Source organism: Myodes glareolus, chromosome 4, assembly GCF_982192425.1.
Source record: "Myodes glareolus chromosome 4, mMyoGla1.1, whole genome shotgun sequence".
NCBI lineage: Eukaryota > Metazoa > Chordata > Mammalia > Rodentia > Cricetidae > Myodes > Myodes glareolus.
In genome coordinates, this window is record NC_142029.1 from 15,010,080 (window position 1) to 15,033,458 (window position 23,379).

At 42.5% G+C, this 23,379-nt stretch overlaps 1 protein-coding gene across 4 annotated transcripts in view; it reads left to right on the top strand.

Annotated features, from left to right (window-relative positions):
- Nucleotides 1-23,379, top strand: part of Arih2 (ariadne RBR E3 ubiquitin protein ligase 2) — a 52,797-nt gene that overhangs the window by 28,765 nt on the left and 653 nt on the right. For 3 of the 4 annotated variants that reach the window (XM_085688856.2, XM_085688857.2, XM_048424374.3), the window contains 12 exons: nucleotides 7,716-7,783; nucleotides 10,564-10,627; nucleotides 11,227-11,377; nucleotides 12,521-12,642; nucleotides 13,977-14,086; nucleotides 15,813-15,930; nucleotides 17,125-17,175; nucleotides 17,269-17,290; nucleotides 19,902-20,053; nucleotides 20,401-20,544; nucleotides 21,045-21,113; nucleotides 23,230-23,367. In XM_085688856.2, coding sequence (XP_085544982.1) covers nucleotides 7,716-7,783; nucleotides 10,564-10,627; nucleotides 11,227-11,377; nucleotides 12,521-12,642; nucleotides 13,977-14,086; nucleotides 15,813-15,930; nucleotides 17,125-17,175; nucleotides 17,269-17,290; nucleotides 19,902-20,053; nucleotides 20,401-20,544; nucleotides 21,045-21,113; nucleotides 23,230-23,367 — 1,209 coding nt within the window. The remainder of the gene's footprint in view (nucleotides 1-7,715; nucleotides 7,784-10,563; nucleotides 10,628-11,226; nucleotides 11,378-12,520; nucleotides 12,643-13,976; nucleotides 14,087-15,812; nucleotides 15,931-17,124; nucleotides 17,176-17,268; nucleotides 17,291-19,901; nucleotides 20,054-20,400; nucleotides 20,545-21,044; nucleotides 21,114-23,229; nucleotides 23,368-23,379) is intronic. The other variant, XM_085688858.2, reaches the window with a different exon arrangement.

Sequence of the window (23,379 nt, forward strand, 5' to 3'; positions counted from 1 at the left end):
GCAGTGTAAATAGTTTCTAGTAACACAGTTGCCACTCTCCTAACTTCCAAAATTATAGAAATTTTGAGACATATGGGTATGTTTTATTCTTTCCCTGATCATGTGTGTGGTGTATGTGTGAGTCACCTGTAAGAGTTGAAGACAGCTCTAGGAGCAGGCTATTTCCTTCCACATGGTTTCCAGGGATTGGCTTCAGTTAATGAAGCTTGCATAGTAATCAGTTACTTTTTAAAATATCTCACGGGCCCAATTATTTTTATGTGTCACCATTTTGTTTTTGACACAAGGTCCCATGTTGCCCACGCTGGTGTTGAACTTGCTGTATAACCATGATTTTTGAGCTCCGGATCCTTCAACCTCCTGCTGGTATTCTAGGCGTGCATTATGACGTTTTGCTTTTTATTGTTTGTTTGTTTAATCAACTTTATTGAAACTATTTTGTTTTGGTATTTTTGTTTGTTTTGTTTTGTTTTGTTTTGAAATAGGGTTTCTCTGTTTAGCCCTAGCTGTCCTGGAACTTACTCTGTAGACCAGGCTGGCCTTGAACTCACAGAGGTCCACCTACCTCTTCCTCTGAAGTGCTGCAATTAAAGGCATGAGCCGCCACTGCCTGACCCAATTTTTTTTAAATATGGACTTTATATGAAGCCCTAGCTGACTTGGTGCTCACTTAAAGTAGTTCAAGCTAGCCTCAAACTCCTAAGATTCCTCCTGCCTCAGCCTCCTAAGTACTATGACCGTAGATGTGCGCTATCCTGACTAGCATTCCTTTATAGAAACTTTCATATAGGAATAAGTTCATCCAGTTTTAAAATTTTCCATTATATGTTTTTTGTTCATTTGTTTGTTTCTGAGACAGGGTTTCTCTGTGTAGTTTTAGTGCCTGTCCTGGAACTAGCTCTTGTAGACTAGGCTGTCCTAACCCACAGAGATATGCCTGCCTCTGCCTGCCAAGTGCTGGGATATATCTGTTCAGCAGTTATCATTAACCTGGCGTTGTTTGTTTGTTTAAGAACATGTTTTATTGTGTAGACCAGCCTATCCTTGAACTCACAAAGATTGGCCTGCCTCTGCCTCTTGAGTGCGGGGATCAAGGGTGTGCACCACTGCACCCTTCCAGGATCCCAACTTTTCCATCACTCCAAAAATTTCATGTGTCTGCGCTCAGCCCTCACATTTAGCCCCCAGGAACTACTATTTTTCTCTGCAATTTTGCCTCTTTCAGAAAATTCATGTTTCCTGATCCTCCTATGATTGTGATGTTTTTAAGTTTCATCTGCTTTATATGCCATTAATGGATTCCCTTTATTGGTAAATAGTGATTTTCATGGTGTAGGTAACACATTTTTTTGCTTATGTGTTCATTTATTTATAGACATTTAGGCTGTTTCTGACTTGGCTGTTAAAACTATGTTGCTAAAATCATCCATGCCCTGGATTTAATGTGGACATTGCTTTCACTTGTCTTGATGTAGATATTTAGAGACAGGAATCCTGGGTCACATGGTAAGTGTATGTTTAACATTTTAAGAAATTGCCAACCTCTTGGTAGCACACTCCCTTAACCTCAGCACTTGGGAGGCAGAGGCAGGTAGATCTCTGGGCTTGAGGCCAGCCTGGTCTACAGAGCGAGTTCCAGAACTACCAGGGCTACACAGAGAAACTCTGACTTAAAAAACCAAAAAGTGTGTGTATATGTTATATATTTGTCTTTTTCTCATTTTCATTCCTTTTTTAAAGACATGGTCTCACTGTGTAGCTCTGGCTGTGTAGACCAGACTTGCCTAGCACTCACAGAGATGCATTGTTGCCTCCCTAGTGTTGGAATGACAGTTGTGTGCCACCGTCCCTGGCAAGAGCTCATCTTTATTCAGCTGAAAATAGGAAGAATGTATACTAAAAGATCTTTGAAATTGTACAAGTATTAATTATTTTTTATTTTTAGATTTTTTTAAAATGTATGTGCATATTCTGCCTTGTTTTAGCTATGTATATATTTGCGCCGTATGTGTGCCTAGTTCCCTGAAAGGTCAGAAGAGAGCATCAAATCTTCCTGGAAATGGAATTATAAGTGGTTATGAACCACCATTTGGGTGTGAAACCTAGGTCCTCCATGAGAGCAAGTACTCTTAAAAGTTGAGCAGAGTGTCTCCAGCCCAATGGAATTGATTAGAGTAACTGCTGCTCTTGGAGTATTGAAAAGCAGTGATATGAGTCCTAATTGATCATGAGAAAATTCAGCTTTTGGAACTAAGGCTGATTTTTATCTTTAATGTGACTTAAATGCCCCAACAAGATTGTTGCTGGCCAGGGAGGGAGGCTGCTTCAAGTTTTCCTCAGGGAAAACTAATGTGTGGATGGAGGGGTTGAAGAAATAAAATCAGTTCACTCCTAGGATCTTATTTTGTGTGGAAACTGCCCCACCACTAAGACCGCCTTTAAAATAAGTTCTTCTAAAGTACTGCTCGCTGCTCATTGTCTTTCATCCCTGGGGGCGTCTTTGACACTGGCTCTGTATATAGATCAGCAGTTCTCAACCCTTTGGGCTCCAGTCAGCCCTTTCACAGGGGATGCATAAGACCACCAGAAAACAGATGTTTACATTATGATTCATAACAGTAGCAAAATTAAAGTTATGAAGTAGCAGTGAAATAATTTTATGGTTGGGGACCACCACATCATGAGGAAGTTTATTAAAGGGTCACAGCATAAGGAAGACTGAGAACCACTGATATCCTCCTTGTGTGCCTTGCTGGATGAAGGCCAGTCTTGCCACAATGGTTCCACCATATTCACAGTGTTTGCATATGTCATAACATAGGCATTTTTCTTAAACTTCACGTACAACTTGGGAACCACACTAGCACCTGATACAGAAGGCTAGTGGGGGTATATGTGTGAGTTTTTCTCTGCTGACTCAAGTGTATTGAGGGATTTTTTTTTTTTTTTGGCTCTTTGCACTTAATAAATATCTTCACAGTTTTTATTGTGTTGTTTTTTGTTTGTTTTGTTTTTGACCCCTCCCTGAGAAAGGGACTTATTCTTTAGCTCTGGCTGTGTGTTTTGTCTGTATGATAGATGTGCACCATGTATGTGCCAGGTCCATGGTCAGATTCCTGGAACTTGAGCTATTGGTAGTTATAAGCCATAGTGTGAGTGCTGGAAAATGAACCTAGATCCTTCTGCAAGACCAGCCAGTGCTCTTAACTGTGGGCCATCTCTTCAACAATTAATTTTCTTTCCTTACCAAAACTAGGATGTGCACAGAATTGTAGTCAGTGCGTTTCTGGTGTCAACAGAACCATGTTAGTGTAAATGAGCTTAACTCTGAGGCTTTGTTTTGACTGTTAGTGTTGTTGAAATCAAGGAATCAGTACAGTGTTCAAATAAATGTCTTGAACATTTTCTAAAAATAGTTCTACCTTTACTTTTTTATTTTTATGTATACAGTGTTCTGCCTGCATGTATGCCTGCAGGTCAGAAGAGGGTACCAAAGCTCATTGCAGATGGTTGTGAGCCACCATGTGGGTGCTAGGAATTGAACTCAGCACCTCTAGAAGAGCAGTCAGTGCTCTTAACCCCGGAACCATCTCTCCAGCCCCCGTACCTTGAACATTTTTTTTTATTCTTTTGAAGAACCACAGGTTAATTTTGGTATATGGTGTTCGGTTCAGTGAGTAAGGGGCTTGCTCTGCAAGTGTGACTACCTGTGTTTAGATCCCTAAACTCTGTAAAGCCAGACTTGGTATCTTGTCCCTGTAATCCAAATATACAGGTGGAGAAAGAAGAATCAGTTGCTTGAAGGCCATATACATGAGCACACATAAATTACTAACTAATCACGTATTGAATGGATATCTATTTCTTGTCTAGTTGTGTGGACTTTATGGAATTAAGGGAGGCAGCCCTGACCTCTTTCCATAGTTAAAAGATTCCGCCTAAGTCATTTGTGGTAATTTTAGTGCCTTTGCTGGGCCCATGCCCTCTGTATATGAAGATATTTAGAAATCAGAACAGTTGGGTATGGTGGCCCATACCTGTGATCCCAGGAGACAGGAAGATGCAAGGTTATCTTTAGCTACAAATTAAAACAGAAGTCAAGGTAAGAAGCAGTTGACGTAGTTGGGCAAGGTTGCACGTTGGTAATTAGCAGCGTTGAGGAAGTAATGCAGAGGATCATGGTTCAAGAGTTGTAAGAGCACACCATAATCCCAGCACATGGTAGGCCAGGGCAAAAGGATCATTTTGCTGTGAAGAGTCACCATGACCACCGCAACTTTTATAAAGGAAAATGTTTAATTGGGGTGACTCACTTCCAATTCTGAGGTTTAGTCCATTATCATCATGTCGGGAAGTGAGGCAGCATGCAGGCAGATATAGTACTAGAGAAGGAGCTGAGAGTCCTTACATCTTGACTCACTGGCAACAGAAAGTGGTCCGAGACAATGGGTTTGGCTTGAGCATATATGAGGCCTCAAAGCTCACCTCTGCAGTGGCACACTTCCTAATCCTGCCACTCTCTTTGAGGCCACTTTCTTTCAAACCACCACACATCACAAGCTTGTATCAGCATGGGCCACAGAGTGAGAACCTCTAAGGGGGGAAAATGTGTGGCACATCCTTAATGTCAGTACTCAGAAGGCAGAGCCAGGTGAATCTCTGAGTTGGAAGCCTGTTCTACATAGAAGGTTCTAGGCCAAACAAGGCTAAGGAATGAGACCTATCTAAAAATGAAATAAAGTTTGTACCTAACAGCTGTATTTATGCAGCTGCTAAAATTTAAAATAGCTAGTATATCACTTCATTTTATGATAATGGTCTATTGAAATAGTTAAAAGACATTACTATCCATGATTAGGAACCTTGACCTAAAATCTCATGGTCCTCAGTTAGAAAATGTTTTAACAGTGTGCACAGTTGTTCTCTTTCATGGAGGGTAGTGGGAACCCCTACCCCAAATGAGGTTAACTGCCTTGCATCCTTGGTTTTCTTCAGATATATTTGGCCTGTGGGACAGGAAGGCACCCATTATTGAACAGCCTCAGATAATGGTATTGTTCTAAGACATGCCTTATTTAAGTCTTGGATTATTTGAGCGCCAGTGCTGGGGAATCACATGTTGGTTACTATGTTTTCCCTACTGAAGTTCTTCTCTGTGAACCAGGTAGGACTCAGCCTCAGAATAGAGTTATGTCTGTATCCTGAGGTATCTGCTGGCCTTTCATGTTTTCTGTAGCACTTTTGTGATATCCTATGCTTGCCCTGGGTAGTCAGATATAGACCTACAAACACATCCCAACCTTTTGGCTCATGTCTTGACACTTAAGATGTTTTGCAACTAGTTTACTTTTCACTTAATAAGATATTATGTCCCCTAACAAACAAATGCTGCCTTACTACGTGCTTCTTTAACCTAATATTGAAATGTAAACTTCTGGAGCATGCAATGTAGCTCAATTGGTTGAGTGCTTGCCTATTATATGCAAAGAACTGAGCATAAACTGGACATAGTGGCACACATCTGTAATCCCAGAACTGAGGAAGTGAAGGTAGAAGGATCAGAAATTTAGGATCACCTTTAGCTATAGCAAGCTTTAGGTCAGCCTAGGATATATGAGACACTCTTTCAAAGAAAAAAAGAAAACCCTTTTCTGTGTCAATGACTATAGTTGCAATGATAAAAGTAAAATGCTGTGCATCCCTAAGTGGCTGCCCCGATACCATACTGCAGGTCCCCGAAGTGGCGGCAGGCAGCCAGTCCCAGGCAGGGACTACGCAGTTCCCCAAGTGGCTGCAGTGGGCCATGAGGGACAGAAAAGTCCCAGGTAGGGAGCCACATGGTGGATGAGAGACCTCGACGAGGCAGCCAGTCCCACAGGGAGAGACAGTGCCATCTGGGCACGCCACAGGTCTCCTAAGGTGGCTGGTCCCGGGCAGGGAGCCATGCCTGGTTAGGCAAGCCATTCAGAGCGAGGTTGGATATTTACTTAGTGGGTTTTGGAAGGGGAGGAGAGAAGGGGAGAGACGAGAGAAAGAGAGAGAGAGACAGAGAGGGAGGGAGAGAGAGAGAGAGAGAGAGAGAGAGAGAGAGAAGGGGGCAGGGGAGAAGTGGGGAGAAGGGAGAGATAGAAGCTGCCTCTTCAAGAGGGAAACAGAAAAAGATCACCTTGCCTTTGCAGGGGTGTGGGGTAGGGGTGCCTTGTCTTAACAGAGCAGACCATTACTGTAGTATTCTTTCCACTAACTAGATTGTTGTCCGTTGCATGGATCTGTTATGTATTATTTATCAAACTCATTTTTCTTGGATATGTAAGTTGCCCTTAATATTTTATTCTTGCAAATAACTTAGTAGTGCATGTAACCTCCCTTACTTCCTTGGGAGAAAGAATTTACAGTAGAATTGGTAGCTTTTGTCACCTTTTATGTAGACGCCAGAAAATGTACAAGCCAGAAAACTGTCTACAAACTTTTTAAAAAATGTTCTGCTACTAGGGCTTGTTGGATTTTATGAATCCAGAGATTTAAAACTGATTTTAAGCCAGACATAATGGTGCATGCCTTTAGTCTCAGAATTTGGGAGGCAGAGACAGGTGAATCTCTGAGTTTCAGGCCAACCTTGTCTCAAGAGCAAGTTCCAGGACAGGCAAGTCTAGTTACACAGAGAAGTCCTGTTTTGAAAAACAAAAGCAGTAACAAAACTGGTTTTTAAATGCTATTTAATTATTTGTTTTGAGGCAGAGTCTCACTGTGTAACCTTGGCTAGCCTGGTGCTTTCTATGTATACCAAGGATTTGCCTGCCTCTACCTCCCAAGTCCTGAGATTAAGGGCTGTGCTACTATGCCAAACTTTGTTTTTTAAAAATTTTATTTGTTATGTATATAGTGTTCTGCCTGCATAACAGAAGAGGTCACCAGGTCTCATTACAGATAGTTGTGAGCTACCATGTAGTTGTGTGGAGTGTAACTCAGAACCTCTGGAAGAGCAGCTGGTGCTCTTAACCACTGAGCCATCTCTCCAGCCTAACCCAGCTTTATTTCTGAGATGAACTCAGAAAAGATTCATCTGCTGGATTAAATTTATGTGCTACCACTAATCTGACCTTAAATCCTTTATTTTGTTATTTGTGGTGTATGAACGAAGAAGTCAAAGCCTGGAGCTGTGTTGCTAGTACTAGCTAGACTCATACTCTCTGTGTGTGCCCTCATAGGACAGCACGTGAGAACATAAGTCACATTTGGGATCCCATTTGGGAAGCTCTCTTCCTTATGTTTGATATCCCTTTTTTTTTCCTCTTCGAGACAGGGTCTTAATATGTAGTTCTGGCTGTCCTGGAGCTCTGTAGACCAGACTGGCCTTGAACTCTGATCTGCCTCGAGATCTGCCTGCCTCTGCCTCTTGAGTGCTGGGATTAAAGACATGCTCCTCTACGCCTAGCTCAGATAATCACATTTTTAATTACTATAGAAAGGATGGTTTTGGTTCAGTTTTCAGTGAAAGCTTCTATTTTTTTTGTAGGAAATATTAATGAAAACAAAGACGAAGAACAAGAGATAAAATAATTAATATAACTAATTTAACTTAAAAGAGCCAAAGAATGCAACTAAGAGAAAAAATGTGAGCCCAGCATAGTGGTAGATGTATGCATTTTGAAACTATAGAGCAGTGTAAGAAGCTGCAGTTAAAATTTGTTATTTTTTGTTGTTGTTTCTTACAGGTATCTCACTCAGTTGCAAAACTTATATTAGTTAATTTCCACTGGCAAGTCTCAGAGATTCTGGACAGGTAAGATGTTAAGGGGAAAGGAGATAAAATTGCCCATAGCATTCTTCTGTCTGCCTACCCATTGTGTTTTGTTGACATTTTGGAGTGTGTGTGCACACGTGTGCTGTGCTGAAACATTATAACTAAAAACAACTTGTAGAGCAAAGGGCTTATTTGGCTACATATTCTGAATCACAGTCCATTGGGGAAAGCCAAGGCGAATATTCACACCTGACAGGAACCTGACAGCAGGAGCTAATGCAGAGGCCATGGTGAGGGCTGTTACTGGCTTGCTCCCCATGGCTTGCTCAGCCTGCTTTCTTGCATCCAGAACCACCAGTCCAGGGGTGGCAACACACACAGTGGGCTGGGCCCTCACTGTCACTAGTTAAGAAAATGTCCTACAGGCTCACCTACAGCCCAGTCTTTTTTTTGATTTGGCTCTATCTGCCCTGAAGCCCACTATGTAGGCCAGACTGGCCATGAACCCAAAGAATCCACTTGTCACTGCCTCTGAGCACTGGGACATGTATTATCATGTCAGGCCTATAGCCTAATCTTATGGATGCATTTTCTCAGTTGAGGCTCCCTTCTAAATTGACAAAAACTAGTCAGCATGTACCCTGAACAGATAAGATGTTCAGTGGAAAGAAGAAAGTGCTTCAGTGTCCAGAGGTCCCTCCTCTGCAGTGACTCTAACTTGTGTCAAGTTGACAAAAAGTAGCTAGCATAGATCCTGAACCGATGAGATGTTCAGCAAGATGTTAAGATGTTCAGTTTTATCTCATGAAAAGGAGATGAAATTGTCCTTAGCATCCTTCAATGCCTCTCACCCATTGTGATTGTTGACATTTTGGAGTATATTCTCTGTCTCAATTTCTTTCTCTCTCTCTCTCTCTCTCCCCTATTTCTGCTTTGATGCTAGTATAGTATTTTGTTACTTTACAGGTATTTCATACATTTTTTAAAAATCTCTGTTGTTTGGCAGTAGATTTAGTTCTAATCATCTGTGTCTGTAACCAATTTTTCCTCCCCCAATGGGACATGCCTTTAATTTTTATTTAATGTATATGGCACTCTATCTGCATGCACCTGCATGCCAATAGAGGGCATCAGATCCCATTATAGATGTTTGTGAGCCACCGTGTGATTGCTGGGAATTGAAATCACGACCTCTGGAGTTGCTGCCAATGCTCTTTACCACAAGACAGCTCTTGAGCTGCCTTTAACTCTTGAAGAGCTAGGAAAGTGCTTTTTCACTGAGCTGTATCTCCAGCTCTGTTTTAGCAAAGTGGAATTTTGCTAAGTTGTCTAGGTTCCCTAAGTTTCTCTGTAGCCCAGGCTAGCCTTTGATTCGATCTGCCTGCCCCTATGTCTGAATTACCTGAGATACGTATCAGTGCCATTAGGCTCAACTGGAGTGAGTAATTATTTGGAGATGGGATGGCACTGTGTGAAGTAAAGGAAGATTGGTAGCACCTCTGTGCACTGCTCACTATAACTCAGTGGAGTCCTTGACAGTTGGAATTACGTACAAGTGCCACCAAGGTTATAGTAGTGCAGGGCATCAAACCCTGTAGCTTGTGTATGCTAAGCAAATACTATACTAAGATGAGCTCCATCTTAACCCCACATTTTTTTTTAACTTTATTTTATGTGCAATGGTGTGAAGGTGTCAGATCGCCCAGGGACTGGATTTACATATACTTCTGAACTGTCATGTGGATGCTGGGAATTGAACCCAGGTCCCTTAGAAGAGCAGTCAGTGCTCATAACTATCAAGCCATCTCTCCAGCCCATTCACTCCATATTTTTAAACTCGTATTTTATTTTTAAATTATATATCTTTTATTTATATGATTATGCAATTCTATAAACATAAAATTATGCTGTGTGCATTCTTCAGCTTTGTATTTAATATGGTTGCATTTTATACTCTCCTCTCTCATCAGAAGACATTATCTTTTCTATGTCAGAAAAATAAAACAAAACTTTCTGAGGCCCAGAGAGGTGGTTCAGTGGTTAAGAGCACTTTCAGAGGACCCAGATTCAATTCCTAGCACCATGGCAGCTTACAACTGATTCTATGATTAGGGAATCCAGTGCCTTCTCCTGGCCTGCATGGCACTAGGCATACATATGATGTCCATACATACATGCAGGCCAAACATTAGTACACATACAGTAAATATTAAAAACTAGGTAAGGGACAGGCAGTGGTCATTTCATGCCTTTAATCTGAGCACTCAGGAGGCGGAGACAAGCAGGCAGATCTCTTGAGTTTGAGGCGGGCCCGATCTATAGAATGAGTTCAGGACAGCCAGAACTACACATAGAAGCCATGTCTCCAAAAACAAACAGACAAAACCAGCTGAGCCTAGTGCCACACCCTTCAGTCTCAGCATGTCGAAGGCAGACAGAGACAGACAGATAGATCTCTGTGAGTTCAAGACTAGCCTTGTCTACATACTGGGTTCTAGAACAGCCAAAGCTACATAGTGAAACCCTGTCTCTAAACCCTCCTGCCCCTGCCCACCCCATTACCCCCCCCACCAAAAGAAAACATTTGTATTGAGATCAAAAAAAAAAACTTGGTTCAATAAGGGAGTTATTAGTGATAAGCTCAAACTCACTATGTAAGTTATGTTGGCTTCAAACTTGCTGAGTGTTAGGATTACAGACATGGATGTTGTGCTCACAAGGTAAAAGGCACTTTAGTGCAACCACAACACATGTTTGTTCTGTTACTGAGTTAAAAATGTCTTCAGTTTTTGATTCTCTCTCTCTGCCTTTGTTTTCAGGTACAGGGCTAATTCTGCCCAGCTGCTTGTTGAGGCTCGGGTTCAGCCCAATCCATCCAAACATGTGAGTGTCTCTGTGTCTGACAGTGTTAACATCAGCTTTGTTTTGTGTTTGGTTTTTTGTTTGTTTGTTTTGTTTTAATAATTTTTTTGTGTTTTTTAGAAATAATTTTTATTTATTTTGCGGGGATCTTACTGTGTAGACCAGGCTGTCATGAGATCTACCTGTCTTTGCTTCCTAGTGCTAGGAATAAAGGCGTTTGTCACCACTGCCTGATTTTTTTTTTAAACAAATTTATTTATTTTATTCTACATATATGAGTGTTTTGCCTGCATGTATGCACATGCACTTCATGCATGCCTGGTAGGAATGGAGGCCAAGAGAAGGCATCAAATCCTCTGAAACTGGAGCTACAGATGGCTGTGAGCTGCCGAGTGGTTGTTGGGAACCTAACCCAGGTCCTCTGCCAAGTATCCAAGAACCCCAGAAGCTAGTCTGTTTTTTGATTTGGTTATATTTATATAGAAAATCTTCTGCCCTTCAACATACTGCAGTGTGGGCTGTGAGACCCTTTACAAGTCAACCTTTCAGAATTTTATGACTGAATTTGGTGAGAGGCCTTGGCTTATGTGGCTAACCCCCCCTCCCCCCCCTCTCTCTAGGTCCCCACAGCCCATCCCCCTCACCACTGTGCAGTGTGTATGCAGTTTGTGCGGAAGGAAAACCTACTCTCTCTGGCCTGCCAACATCAGTTTTGCCGAAGCTGCTGGGAGCAGCATTGCTCTGTGCTTGTCAAGGATGGTGTTGGTGTGGGTGAGTCTACACTGAACTTAACTAGGTCTCTTCATTTTATTTATTCAATTTTATTTTATATGTTTTGTCTGCATGTAGCTCTGTGTAGCATATGTGTGGTTGGTGCTTGTAGAGGTCATGGAATACCCTGGAACTGTTTTACAGTTTGTAGTGATCATCATGTGGGTTTTGGGAGTAGAACCCAGTTCCTCTGCAAGAGCAACAAGTGCTTTTAACTGCTAAACCTTCTCTCCAGCCTTAAAGTATTTGTCCTTCACTGTATGTTTTTCCTTAAGCAACCTTTCCTCTGTGATTAAAAGGGTTTTATAGTTAGAACAGGTAGTTCAGTGCAGCAGTCAATAGTAGCGGTTTCTGTGGTCTCCAGTAATGTGAAGGAATTAAAGGTCTGACAGATATTAGTGTGAGTACAAGTGTGATCTTCTCACCTTTGAAAGAACTGTCCTTTGAGCTTCCTTTCATGGCTTGATTCCCTCTACTGTTTGGGCGGTATAACCTATATCAGAATTTATTACCAGCTACAGAAGCATTTGTTGTTCTGTGACGTGATAATATTCAGACTAATTAAAACCATGTTCATTGTTACCTGCTGAATCTCAGTATGTTAACCTGGGTATGTATGATGGTACAGGTCTGTGATCCCAACAATTGGGAGGAAGAAGCAGAAACATCAGGAGTTCAAGGCCAACCTCAGCTAGATACAAGTTTGAGGCTAGCTTGGACTACATGAAAGAGTCCCCTCCCTACCTAGCCCCTTAAAAAAGAAAACATAAAAATGTCGGTATAGGGCTGGAGAAATGGCTCGGGTTAAGAGTACTGACTGCTCTTCCAGAGGCCCTGAGTTCAACCCTCAGCAACCATATGATCCCTCTGCCTCTGCCTTTGTCTTTCCAATGCTGGTATTGGGATTAAAGGTGTGAGCCACTACATCCAGCCCTGTCACATTATTTAGTGGTGCTTGGGCTGATCTATGGATAATTGGGCACAATCTTTGTTACATTATTATGAAAACATGTTTGAATATGTTCTTGATAAATATTTTGGACAGCATTCCTATATGAAATTAGAATTTGTTGGTTGAACTTCGTGGGTAAGTGTTGTGTCTTCTGCAGTATGGTTATCCATCACATTATCTTTGGTCAACAGGAATCTCGTGCATGGCTCAGGATTGTCCACTCCGAACACCAGAGGACTTTGTATTTCCCTTGCTTCCCAATGAAGAATTGAGAGATAAATACAGGCGCTACCTCTTTAGGGACTATGTGGAGGTATGAGCAGCCCTGTTCTGCCCTCTGTCTTCCTGAGCCTACTGTACACAGTATAATCACAGCTGCCATTAGATGGTGGGTGGTGAGTCACATGGGTCTTGGCTTAGGAGTCAGAAAAACCGCTATGTAAATGCCAGATCTATTACTTCCTTGTTACGAGACCAATTGCTCATTAATTTATCTGAATTTTGTTTTTTTTTTTCTTATTTGCATTTGTGTGTGTGTGTGTATGCGCGTGCATGCGTGTATTTGGTGTTTTGCCATGGATGTGGAGTGGAAGCCAGGTCCTTTGGAAAAGCAGTCAGTGCTCTTAACCACGCTGAGTCTTGGTTTTCATTTCCATAATATGGACAGTCATCCTAAAATATTCACAGTTGATTAAACAAGCTGAGCCAGCCATCTTATGTGAGGGTTGAGAACAGGTCTGGCACAGCCCAAGAATTGATATTCCACATGGTTTTCTGTACACTTCAACCCAGAAGGGCTCTTTTGTTTTGCTTTTTAGCAATTTGAAAACTTGTTCATGATTGCAGTATGGTTAATTTTAGATTCCTTTCCCTATTTATAGGCTACCTGTCAGTTTTACAGATTCTATGCAACATAACTTTATCTTTGTCATTTATTACTTAGTTTAAAAGCTTATTGGGTTGGTTGTTGTCTTGTGCACATTCAGTATACACACAAGGCCTTGTTCTTTTTTTGTTTTGTTTTGTTTATTTGATTTTTATTGTTGTTTGTTTGTTTGTCTGGTTGTTTGGTTGGTTGGTTGGTTTGGTTTGGTTTTTCAAGACAGGATTTCTCTTTGTAGCCCAACTATCCTGGAACTCTAGACCAGGCTGGCCCCGAACTCTAAGAAATTCACCTGCCTCTGCCTCCCAATTCCTCCATTGAAGGCCTGAGTCACCATCATGGCTTAGCCTTATTCTTTTTATACTTGTTGCCTTCGGTAGATTACTAGGCACCTTTGAGCCCCTGAACTGTCAGATGCCTAGGTAACTGGAATGTGTTCTCATCCAGGCCACATCAAAGCTTTTCTTCCTGAGACATGTTTTCCCTGTATTGACCAGGCCTTGACTAAGCTACCTGGGCTCAAAGCAGTCCTTCTGCCTTAGTCTTCCAAGTAACTAAGTAGTTGAAGTTACAGACACACGTGTCTGCACCCAGCCTACAGGTACCTTCTTATAAAATAACTTGAAATTAGTGGCTACCTGTTTTAAGCTTTCTAAGTTTTAGTGTTTTGATACAAGCTATCAGCTAGGAGAACAGAGGCTGTTGAGCAGTCTGTTGAGGCAGCTAAAAGAAGATATCCTCATCATTTCCCTTTGTGTTCACAGAGCCATTACCAGCTCCAGCTGTGCCCCGGTGCAGACTGCCCCATGGTTATTCGGGTACAGGAGCCTAGAGCTCGCCGAGTGCAGTGCAATCGATGCAACGAGGTCTTCTGGTAAGAGGAAGCAAGTGCTGAGAAGTCCTGGGTTCATGGTCTATCTTCTTTTAAAGAGCACTATTGCTGGCTGTATGGAAGATGGGGCTGGGAGAGATGCGTATCTGTTCTAGGAGAGTTTTCCAGTTCACGTGGCCCCGTATTTTGTGTTCCTCAGAGTATTTTGATAAATGAACAGTCTTTGGAGTCAAGGAAGTGCAGGTTCCTGAGGAATATCTGATCATCTTCCCTCTATTTCCACAACGCTGGGATTCCAGACTGCATCACCATGCTCAGTTTAAGTGGTGCTAGGGGTTGACCTCAGGCCCATGTGCATGCTAGGCAAGCACTCCAAACCTCTTTAGCTAACTTTTTTGTTTGTCTTGTTTTGTTCTGAGACAGAGCCTTGTTATGTAACTTTGGCTATCCTGGATCTTACTTTGTAGCCAGGCTGTCCTAAAAGTTAGAAAGATCTGCCTCTCAAGAGCTGGTATTGACTTCATGTACCACCCTGCTGGTACTTGCTGCCTTTTATAAAACTGTGATTTATGGGTGAATTCTACATCTGAGGTACTCCCCATTCAGTAAATTCCATGGGCATAGCCAAAACATAATGGATTCTTTCCAAGTGACTGTCCAGCTGTTTTCCCTACATATCACAACTGCGAGATTGCCTGTTACCATCTAGGTGAGGAAATGAAGGTACAAGGTAAATAAACCTACTAGAAAATAGCAGAGCTGTAATTTAAATCCAGGTGTGTCCCAATCGCACCTCCCTGAAAGATTGGTGTGGTCTAGATGCAGAGAAACCACACAGTACATGGGTGTGTATGTTTTCTGCCTTTTAGGACAGTGAGGGACTCTGTCCCACCAAGAGGTTAAAACTGAACAGTTGCTCTACATCTCTTTTCTCACAGTCAGAGCTTCTTTCCCCAAAACACGTGTCCGCTGTCTGCCTGTGAACCTTAGTGTTGGCTTGTATAAAAGGAGATTGGAATGCGAGTTCTAGTTGTCAGATATAATAGGACCACTCAGATTTGATAAGTTCTGGCATTCCTGCATCCTTCTGCACATCTGGCTAGAAGGTGTAGGGAAACTCCCAAAAGTTTCAGTTCTACCTTATACCTGAGCAAAGTATCCTCAGAGTCTTCTATGTACTTGCCTTCCAAAAAGCTGAGCTCATGGTGAGAGATGGAGCTTAGCTGGTAGAGTGCTTGCGCTGCACGTAGAGCCTTGGGTTTGAGCTCCTGCACCACATAAACCAGGCATGTTTGGCTCATGCCTGTAATACTAGTTCTCAGGAAGTAGACGCAGAACGATCATTTTGGATGCCAGCCTGGGATATATGAAACCCTGTTGCAGGGGTGGGGGTACACACACAAACTGGGCTCTGGACACGGAATGTAGCTTCATAGCAAAGTGCAAGGCCTTGAGTTTACTCTAGCACCTCAAAGGAGGGTGGCGAGGAAGCTGGGCTCTATTTGACTCCTTTTGGAAAGGGTTAATTCCATTCAGGATATTGAAGGAGAAGCTTCATGTGGGCCTATTGAGCATGTAACAGGCTCAAGTTGAAAAAACATAATGTGCTTCATTATAATCCTGGGTGAGTAACACCCCTAAGACCTCAAGAAGTGATTTTTGCCCAAAGCTTTAATTCAGGATCTGTTAAGCTCAAACAAGAGGAAATTTTAAAACACAAAACCCTGATTTGGTGAATATTTGAATGTGTTTCTTTTTCAATTTTAAGTTTCAAGTGTCGACAGATGTATCACGCCCCCACAGACTGCGCCACAATCCGGAAATGGCTTACGAAGTGTGCAGACGACTCTGAAACGGCTAACTACATTAGTGCTCACACTAAAGATGTAAGGACTATATGTTACCTGTAATGGAACTTCCCTAAATAGTGCCCTGAAGTTTGGACATCTGAGAGCAGAGCACATAGCCCAGGAGCTTGTTGGAAACTTGGACACTCAACCATACTTAGTAGAGTTTATCAATTTTTCATCCTTAGATGCATTTTAAAATTATAATAAATATTTTAAAAATAATTATTAAGTTATTTTTTAGTGCTGTACGTAGTTGCCCACACTTTTAGTCTGTGCACAGAGACAGAGGCAGATGGATCTCTGTAAGTTTAAGACCAGGCCCTGTCTCAAAATAAAAACAAATAATAATAATAAAAATTTTTTTTTTTACTCTATGTGTGTGCATTTCTGCCTGAATACATGTATGTGCACCACATACATGCTTGTTGGATATGCTAGAACTAGAGTTACGGGTGATTTTGATCCACTGTGTGGTACTAGAAGTTGAACCTAACCAGGTCCTCTGCAAGTGCAACAAGTGCTGTTAACTGCTGAGCCATCTCCAGCCCCAGGTGCGCTTATGTCAGTAAAATTCCAAAATACTTAGAAAAGTTTGACCCTAGGGAGAGCTAATTAGGAAAACCCTGATTTTTATTGAAACTGTACAAGGAGTAGAGTGGTTAATTGACCTAGCTCATAAATAACATGACTGTAATACAAACCCAGAGATTGTCAATATTCATTAAAGCGTCCCCTTGGGGCAGAATCCATTGTGCAGTGCCTCACTGACGCACTCAGGCCTCTACATAGACTAAATCACCCTAGTAGGGGGCTCCATGTCAGTTTAGTCCTGGGGTTGCTGGCCTTTTCCAAGTGAGAGGTGTTCTGAGGTGGTTTCCATACCCTGTTCTGGAAGCCAGAGTCCAAGTAAGGGTGGCCGTTCTACCATCAGGCAGGCTTTCTGCTGCTTTAGCCTGGGCTTAATCTGAGAGGTGCTTCAGAAAGGACAGATGGTGGAAGACTTAGTGGGGCTCAGCTGGTACTTGGATTATTTCAGAGCCAAACATGCTGACCTCATTTCCTTGAATTGCTGTTCCAGCCTCAGCGACCTGCCACATTTAAGTGAGACTCCCACCTCCCCAGAAGTGCTTGCGATCAGCTACTGGGCACGGGTGCCTGGAGTGTTCTGTAATTTTTCTTAGAACTGAGCTGATGATGTGTAAGCCTAATGGCCCCCTTCTGTCTCCTCAGTGTCCCAAGTGCAACATCTGCATTGAGAAGAACGGAGGCTGCAATCACATGGTGAGCAGAAGCAGATAGTGTCTGCATGTGTGATATGGAGCCCTTGGTCAGAGTATTTGTCCTTAATGTGTTCTCTTCTCTTCTCTCTGACAGCAATGCTCCAAGTGTAAGCACGGTGAGTCGCAGACCTGGTCTCCAGTCCAGGAGCATGGTCTATGTTTCTTGTACTTTGATTTCTATTACTTATTAGTGAGTTCTTTTCTAATGAAACAGCAAAACAAAGGGGAGCCTCCATCAATTAAGACTATGGTAGCTGGGGGGCTGGAGAGATGGCTCAGCAGTTAAGAGCATTGCCTGTTCTTCCAAAGCAACCACATGGTGGCTCACAACCATCTGTAATGAGGTCTGGTGCCCTCTTCTGGCCTTCAGGCATACACACAGACGGAATATTGTATACATAATAAATAAATAAATATTTTTTTAAAAAAAAGACTATGGTAGCTGGGCGGTGGTAGCACACGTCTTTTATCCCAGCACTTGGGAGGCAGAAGCAGGTGGATGTGTGTGAGTTCAAGGCCAGCCTGGTCTACAAGAGCTAGTTCCAGTACAGCAAGTACTACTACACACAGAAACAGAAACCTTGTTTCAAAAAAAAAAAAAAAAAAAAGAACAACCTATTCTAACTTGCATAAGTGCAAGTTTAGATTTACTTTTTTTTTTTTTTTTTTTTGCGGGATGAGCATTCTTTTATATATAATCCCACTGCCCTCTTGCAGATGTGTAGTTAAAAAGTCAAGTTTTGTGTGATGGTTATGATCCTCAGTCATCCAGTACAGTGGTTGGATTATAGGCATGTACCAAAACACTCAGTTCAAGGTTTTAGTGTCTTCTATTCTTTTTGCCAAAACAGACAGATATCAATAGAATTGATTATCTAATATACCTTAAGAAATGTCTTTTAGAAAAGGTTGTCCATGGTTTTGCCATGCTACTACAAAATCAGTTCTTTCAGAGCAGTTTCCAGAAGGACTTCTGATTGGGTCTCCACCATCAGGACCAAGCAGGGCATTGCACATGTGTGTTGTTTAAAGAAGAGTGGGAGTCAGGCTCTTGTTGGACTGACTGCTCTCTTTGCAGGGTGCCAAGTAAAATCCTTTCCTTTTTCTTAAAAAAAAAAAAAAAAGTTGTGTGTTGGATGTCTTTGTAGCCAGCTACAAATTGGTTGAGCACAGATGTTTGAGGCCTTCGTGGATCTCATATTAATTATCCTGGTGCCTAAAAGAAGGAAAGGAAAGGAAGAAGGTCCGGTGGTGGTACACGCCTTTAATCCCAGCACTTGGGATGCAGAGGCAGGCAAATCTCTGTGAGTTCCAGGACAGCCAGGGCTCCATGGAGAAACCTTTTCTTGAAAACCAAAAAGAATAGGAAGAAAGGTGTAGACTATATGATGTATTTCTAGTGCCTTGAGAAGCCTCATCTCCTTGTCTCTAAACGGCCAGAGTTTGCTATTTAATTCTATCACTTACCGAAGCAACCCTAAGCAATGTGTTATCCCTTAAAACAAGCCTAACTGATGAAGGAAGGGACAGTATAACCCACTGTTAGAAGAGGGCTTCTGGGAAACAGAAGTTGAATAACTGTGGCTGTCTGTGTTTGACCTTCCTTCTCTAGATGTCCTAACAACTTCTTTTGGAAAGTCAGTGCCCGGGATAAAGTGTAGATCCTGGGAAACAGGATTTTTCTCTAATAGGTTCACTGGCAGAAACAGAACAGACACCTAACAAAATTGTGGGCAACCTCTCTCTAGTAGATGCCAGTTGTTATTTGAATGCATAGCATACCTTTTAAGCAGAGCATTTTTTATAATTTATTTTTATTTTATGCACATTGGTGCTTTGCCTGCATGTATGTATGTGTGGGGGTGTCTCTTAGAGTTACAGACAGTTGTGAGCTGCCGTGTGGGTGCTGGGAATTGAGCCCGGGTCCTGGAAGAGCAGTCAGTGCTCATAACTATTGAGCCATCTCTCCAGCCCTACATAGCATACTTCAGATTCTTTTTTTCTTGCCTTCCTCAATGTGGAAACTGCATATAAACTATTGATTAGATAGAGATTTTATACTAATACACACTTTGGAAAGGGTGGGAAAGATAGCTCTCAGTAAGTAATGTCATTGCTGCAACACAAACATGACAGTCTGAGGTCGGTCCCCAGAGCACAAGTAACAAAGTCGGGTATAGTGGCACATGCTTCTAATCCTGATGTTGGGGGAGAGAGAGAGAGAGAGAGAGAGAGAGAGAGGATGAAATAAAATGTTAAATTGCACCTCTGTCTTTGTGTGTGCATATAATAATAGGAATACATATACTAAAACGGGAAGAAACTTTTGTTTCCAGTTTTGTATATAAAATCTTAGGATAAGTGGGAACTGTAAGGTAAGTGATTAGGACAGTGTTTTCTATCGACAGTGTGTGTTCTAGATGATGGGGTGAGGGTGGTGCTTATGTGGGTATTTTTGCTTCTCACAATGCCTTGACCAAGCTGACCAGTGATTTTGTACAGTCAGCAGTAAGGCACACAGCATGTGTGCCCATGAACATTGTCTGTCCTGACAAGCTTTGGGGACAGTTAATTGTAACAAGAATGAGAACTGCACATCTCTCTGCAAAGAGGCAGCCTTGGGAGTCTCTGTTCAGATTAAATCTTCCTCCTCCTCCTCTGCCTATGCCTTAGAGGAGTGTGTGATTGTCTTATGAAGGTGAACGACCCACCCTCTGTTCTGTGCAGACTTCTGCTGGATGTGTCTAGGAGATTGGAAGACGCACGGCAGTGAGTATTATGAGTGCAGTCGGTACAAGGAGAACCCTGACATCGTCAACCAGAGTCAGCAAGCCCAGGCCAGGGAGGCCCTCAAGAAGTACTTGTTCTACTTTGAGAGGGTAGGTGTCTCATCATATCCTTGCCTTTCCAGAATAGGTTCTTCCCCTGACCTGCTAAGGTGAGATCATTGGGATGCCATGTGAACATGGAAGCCACTGAGTAGAGCTCCTGCATCTGCCTCCTGAGCATTGCTTCTTGGCAAATGCAGCTTTTCAGTCATGCAGGACAACTGTACAGGGGAAGGACCTGGTATTACCTTAGCCGAACGATGGATTGTGGTCAGTCTTTTCCATAAGATAGACATCCGCGGGACATACCAGCGAGGGTGTTTGTCCTAAGCTCCTGTGTTGATCTTTATGCCTTTCTGGGACTCCTGTATGTTTTTCCTTCTTCCTCTGCTGTGTAGTGGGAAAACCACAATAAAAGTTTGCAGCTTGAGGCACAAACATACCAACGGATTCATGAGAAGATTCAGGAGAGGGTTATGAACAATCTGGGGACATGGATTGACTGGCAGTACCTGCAGAACGCTGCTAAGCTGTTGGCCAAGGTATCTCCCATTTCACTCTTCCATCACTGAATCCCAACAGTAGGGTGAGAAGCCACCTCTGAAAAGAGGGGGAATTTGGTAACCTGTGTAGCTCTGCATGCACATTTATGAGTGCATATTGTTCTGTGCTGGCTATACCAGAAGTCCCAGCCCTTTGCTAGATGTCCATGGGATTTCTGAATGGTTTTACTGCCTCCTGCCAACAGTGAAAATTAGTCTTTTTCTCCTTTGTCTGATCTCTGGGTAACTGAATGGAAAATGCATGTTTGATTAGTATTAAGATACGTATATTTTAATGTCCAATTAAAATCATGAGGCATCTGGTGGTAGTAAACGGTTTAAACATGGTGGTTCTGTGGTTTCATTTTTCCCTGTGTCTTCCTGTAATGGATCATTTCTGGTTTGGCCTCATGTCTAGAGTCCCCATTTGCATGGTTGAATATGAATTGTAAGGGATGTGGATCAGTTAGAAAGGTACAGGTGCTTTTTTTCTTTTACAGTGTCGATACACCCTGCAATACACCTATCCATATGCGTACTACATGGAGTCTGGCCCTAGGAAGAAGCTGGTAAGCCAAAACTGCCCTTCTGCTTTTTTCTGCAGCTCTAAAGGGACCCATTCTTACCAGTACTTGACAAGTGAAGAGGGTCTTGGGAGAACACAATCAGACTGTCTTATGTAAAATTCCATCTCTGCTCTGGACATCTGTAAAACAGACCTCTTGGATAGCCAGTGGCCATACCATGCACATTCTTTTATTTTATTTTCTGAACATAGTTCTTCACTTGCATGTTTGTTTGTGTGAGAATGTTGGGTCTCATGGAACTGGAGTTGCAGACAGTTGTGAGCTGCCATGTGGGTGCTGGGAATTGAACCTGGGTCCATTTGGTAGAACAGTCAGTGCTCTTAACCTCGGAGCCATCTCTCCATCCCCTACCATGCACATTCTTACATTATACTTGCCATTTTATTCCTTTACTTCTTCCTCTTAAATATGCTTGTTTCTGCTGTTGATAAAGTAAATTCTCTATATCACTTAAATGTGGAAAACATAGCATTTATATTACTATTCATTATCCCACCAGGAAAAAATAGATCCTGGTTAACATTTTCTAGCCTTTAAAATTAATGTTATGGAAGTATGGCTTCATGGAAGAGCATCTGCCTGACGCATATGATCCTGGATTCCATCCCAGCACCAGAAAAACACAGTGTCAGGCGTTGCTGCAAACACCTATAGTCCTAGCAATACAGATACAGAAGGATTGTGAGTTTTGGTCCATCCTAAGCTACATAATAGTAACTTATCACAAACAACAAAATCAGGGGGCTGGAGAGATAGCTCAGAGGTTAAGAGCCCTGGCTGTTCTTCTAGAAGTCCTAAGTTCAATTCTCAGCAACCACATGGTGGCTCACAACCATCTGTAAAGGAATCTTATGCCCTCATTTGGTGTGCAGGCTACATGCAGGTAGAACACTGTATATGTAATGAATAATTCTTTTTTTAAAAAAAAGAAAGAAAGAAATTACGGGTTAGGCGGTGGTGGTGCACACCTTTAATCCCAGCACTCGGGAGGCAGAGGCAGGCAGATCTCTGTAAGTTCAAGGCCAGCCTGGTCTACAAGAGCTAGTTCCAGGACAGGCACCAAAAACTACAGAGAAACCCTGTCTCGAACAAAAAAATACGGCCCAATGCAGTGGTGGCACACGAGACTTTAATCCCAGCACTCAGGAGGCAGAGACAATCGGATCTCTGTGAGTTTGAAGCCAGCCTGGTCTACAAAGAAAAGTTTCAGGACAGCCAAGTCTGTTATCCAGAGAAACCCTGTCTTGAACAAAGTTACATGCATACAGCATTTTATTGTTACAGGTTTATCATTGTTATAGCCGTCACGATTTACCAGATTAAATTCTGTCTTTTTTAGTGGCTACGTAAATGCCCCCTCTGTATTGCCTTAATGTATTGTCATTTGAGGTGACAACTGTTTCCAATTTCACTGTCACCAATAAGACTGAGGAAAGTCTTCATGTATAACATTTACTCCTCAGGTGTATAGGTACTAAGTCAAAGAATTTGATTTCTTTTTTTTTTTTTTTTTTTTCCTGAGGTAGGACCTCACTTAAAATCTTCCTGTCTCTACCCCTCAAGTGTTAATTAAAAGTACAGGCCTCTGGCCTGCATAACCCCACAGGTCCAACTGTTTGGTTTTTCAAAGGGTTTCCCTCATTTGGTCAGTTGGTTGGTTTTTTAGAGTTAGAGCTTCCTATAGCTCTGGCTGCCTCAAACTTGCTAAGTAACCAAGGAGGATCTTGAATTTGTGATCCTCCTTAGTGTGGGGATTGCAGGCATGAGCCACCATACCCAGTCCGGCTTTGTCCATCCTAGGTAGGTAGGTGCCTCACCAACTGAGACACAGCTCCATCTCTGATTGAAAGGCTTTTGATTGGCTGGATGGCTGGGGAAAATGTTGAGTGAGTGCAGGCTGTCCCTTCTAACTTCACTGTGGCAGCATCTGTGGCCCAGTATTTTGGGGAAAGTCTTTTCCTTTGACTCTAAGTTTCTCGCCTTCCTTTGGATGCTGTTCTCCAGCTCTGTGATAGAGTAGTGGGCACCCTGAGGACAGTGGCAGGCTTGTCAGTTGCTAATTTGAGCCTGAGGTGCTGCGTGTGCCCTCCATCTGCAGGCCCTGCCCGGCTACAGCCCCTCTCCTTTTGACCCTCCTGCTCTGCCCATACAGTTTGAATACCAGCAGGCTCAGCTGGAGGCTGAGATTGAAAACCTGTCGTGGAAAGTTGAACGTGCAGACAGCTATGACAGAGGGGTAAGTGCCTTC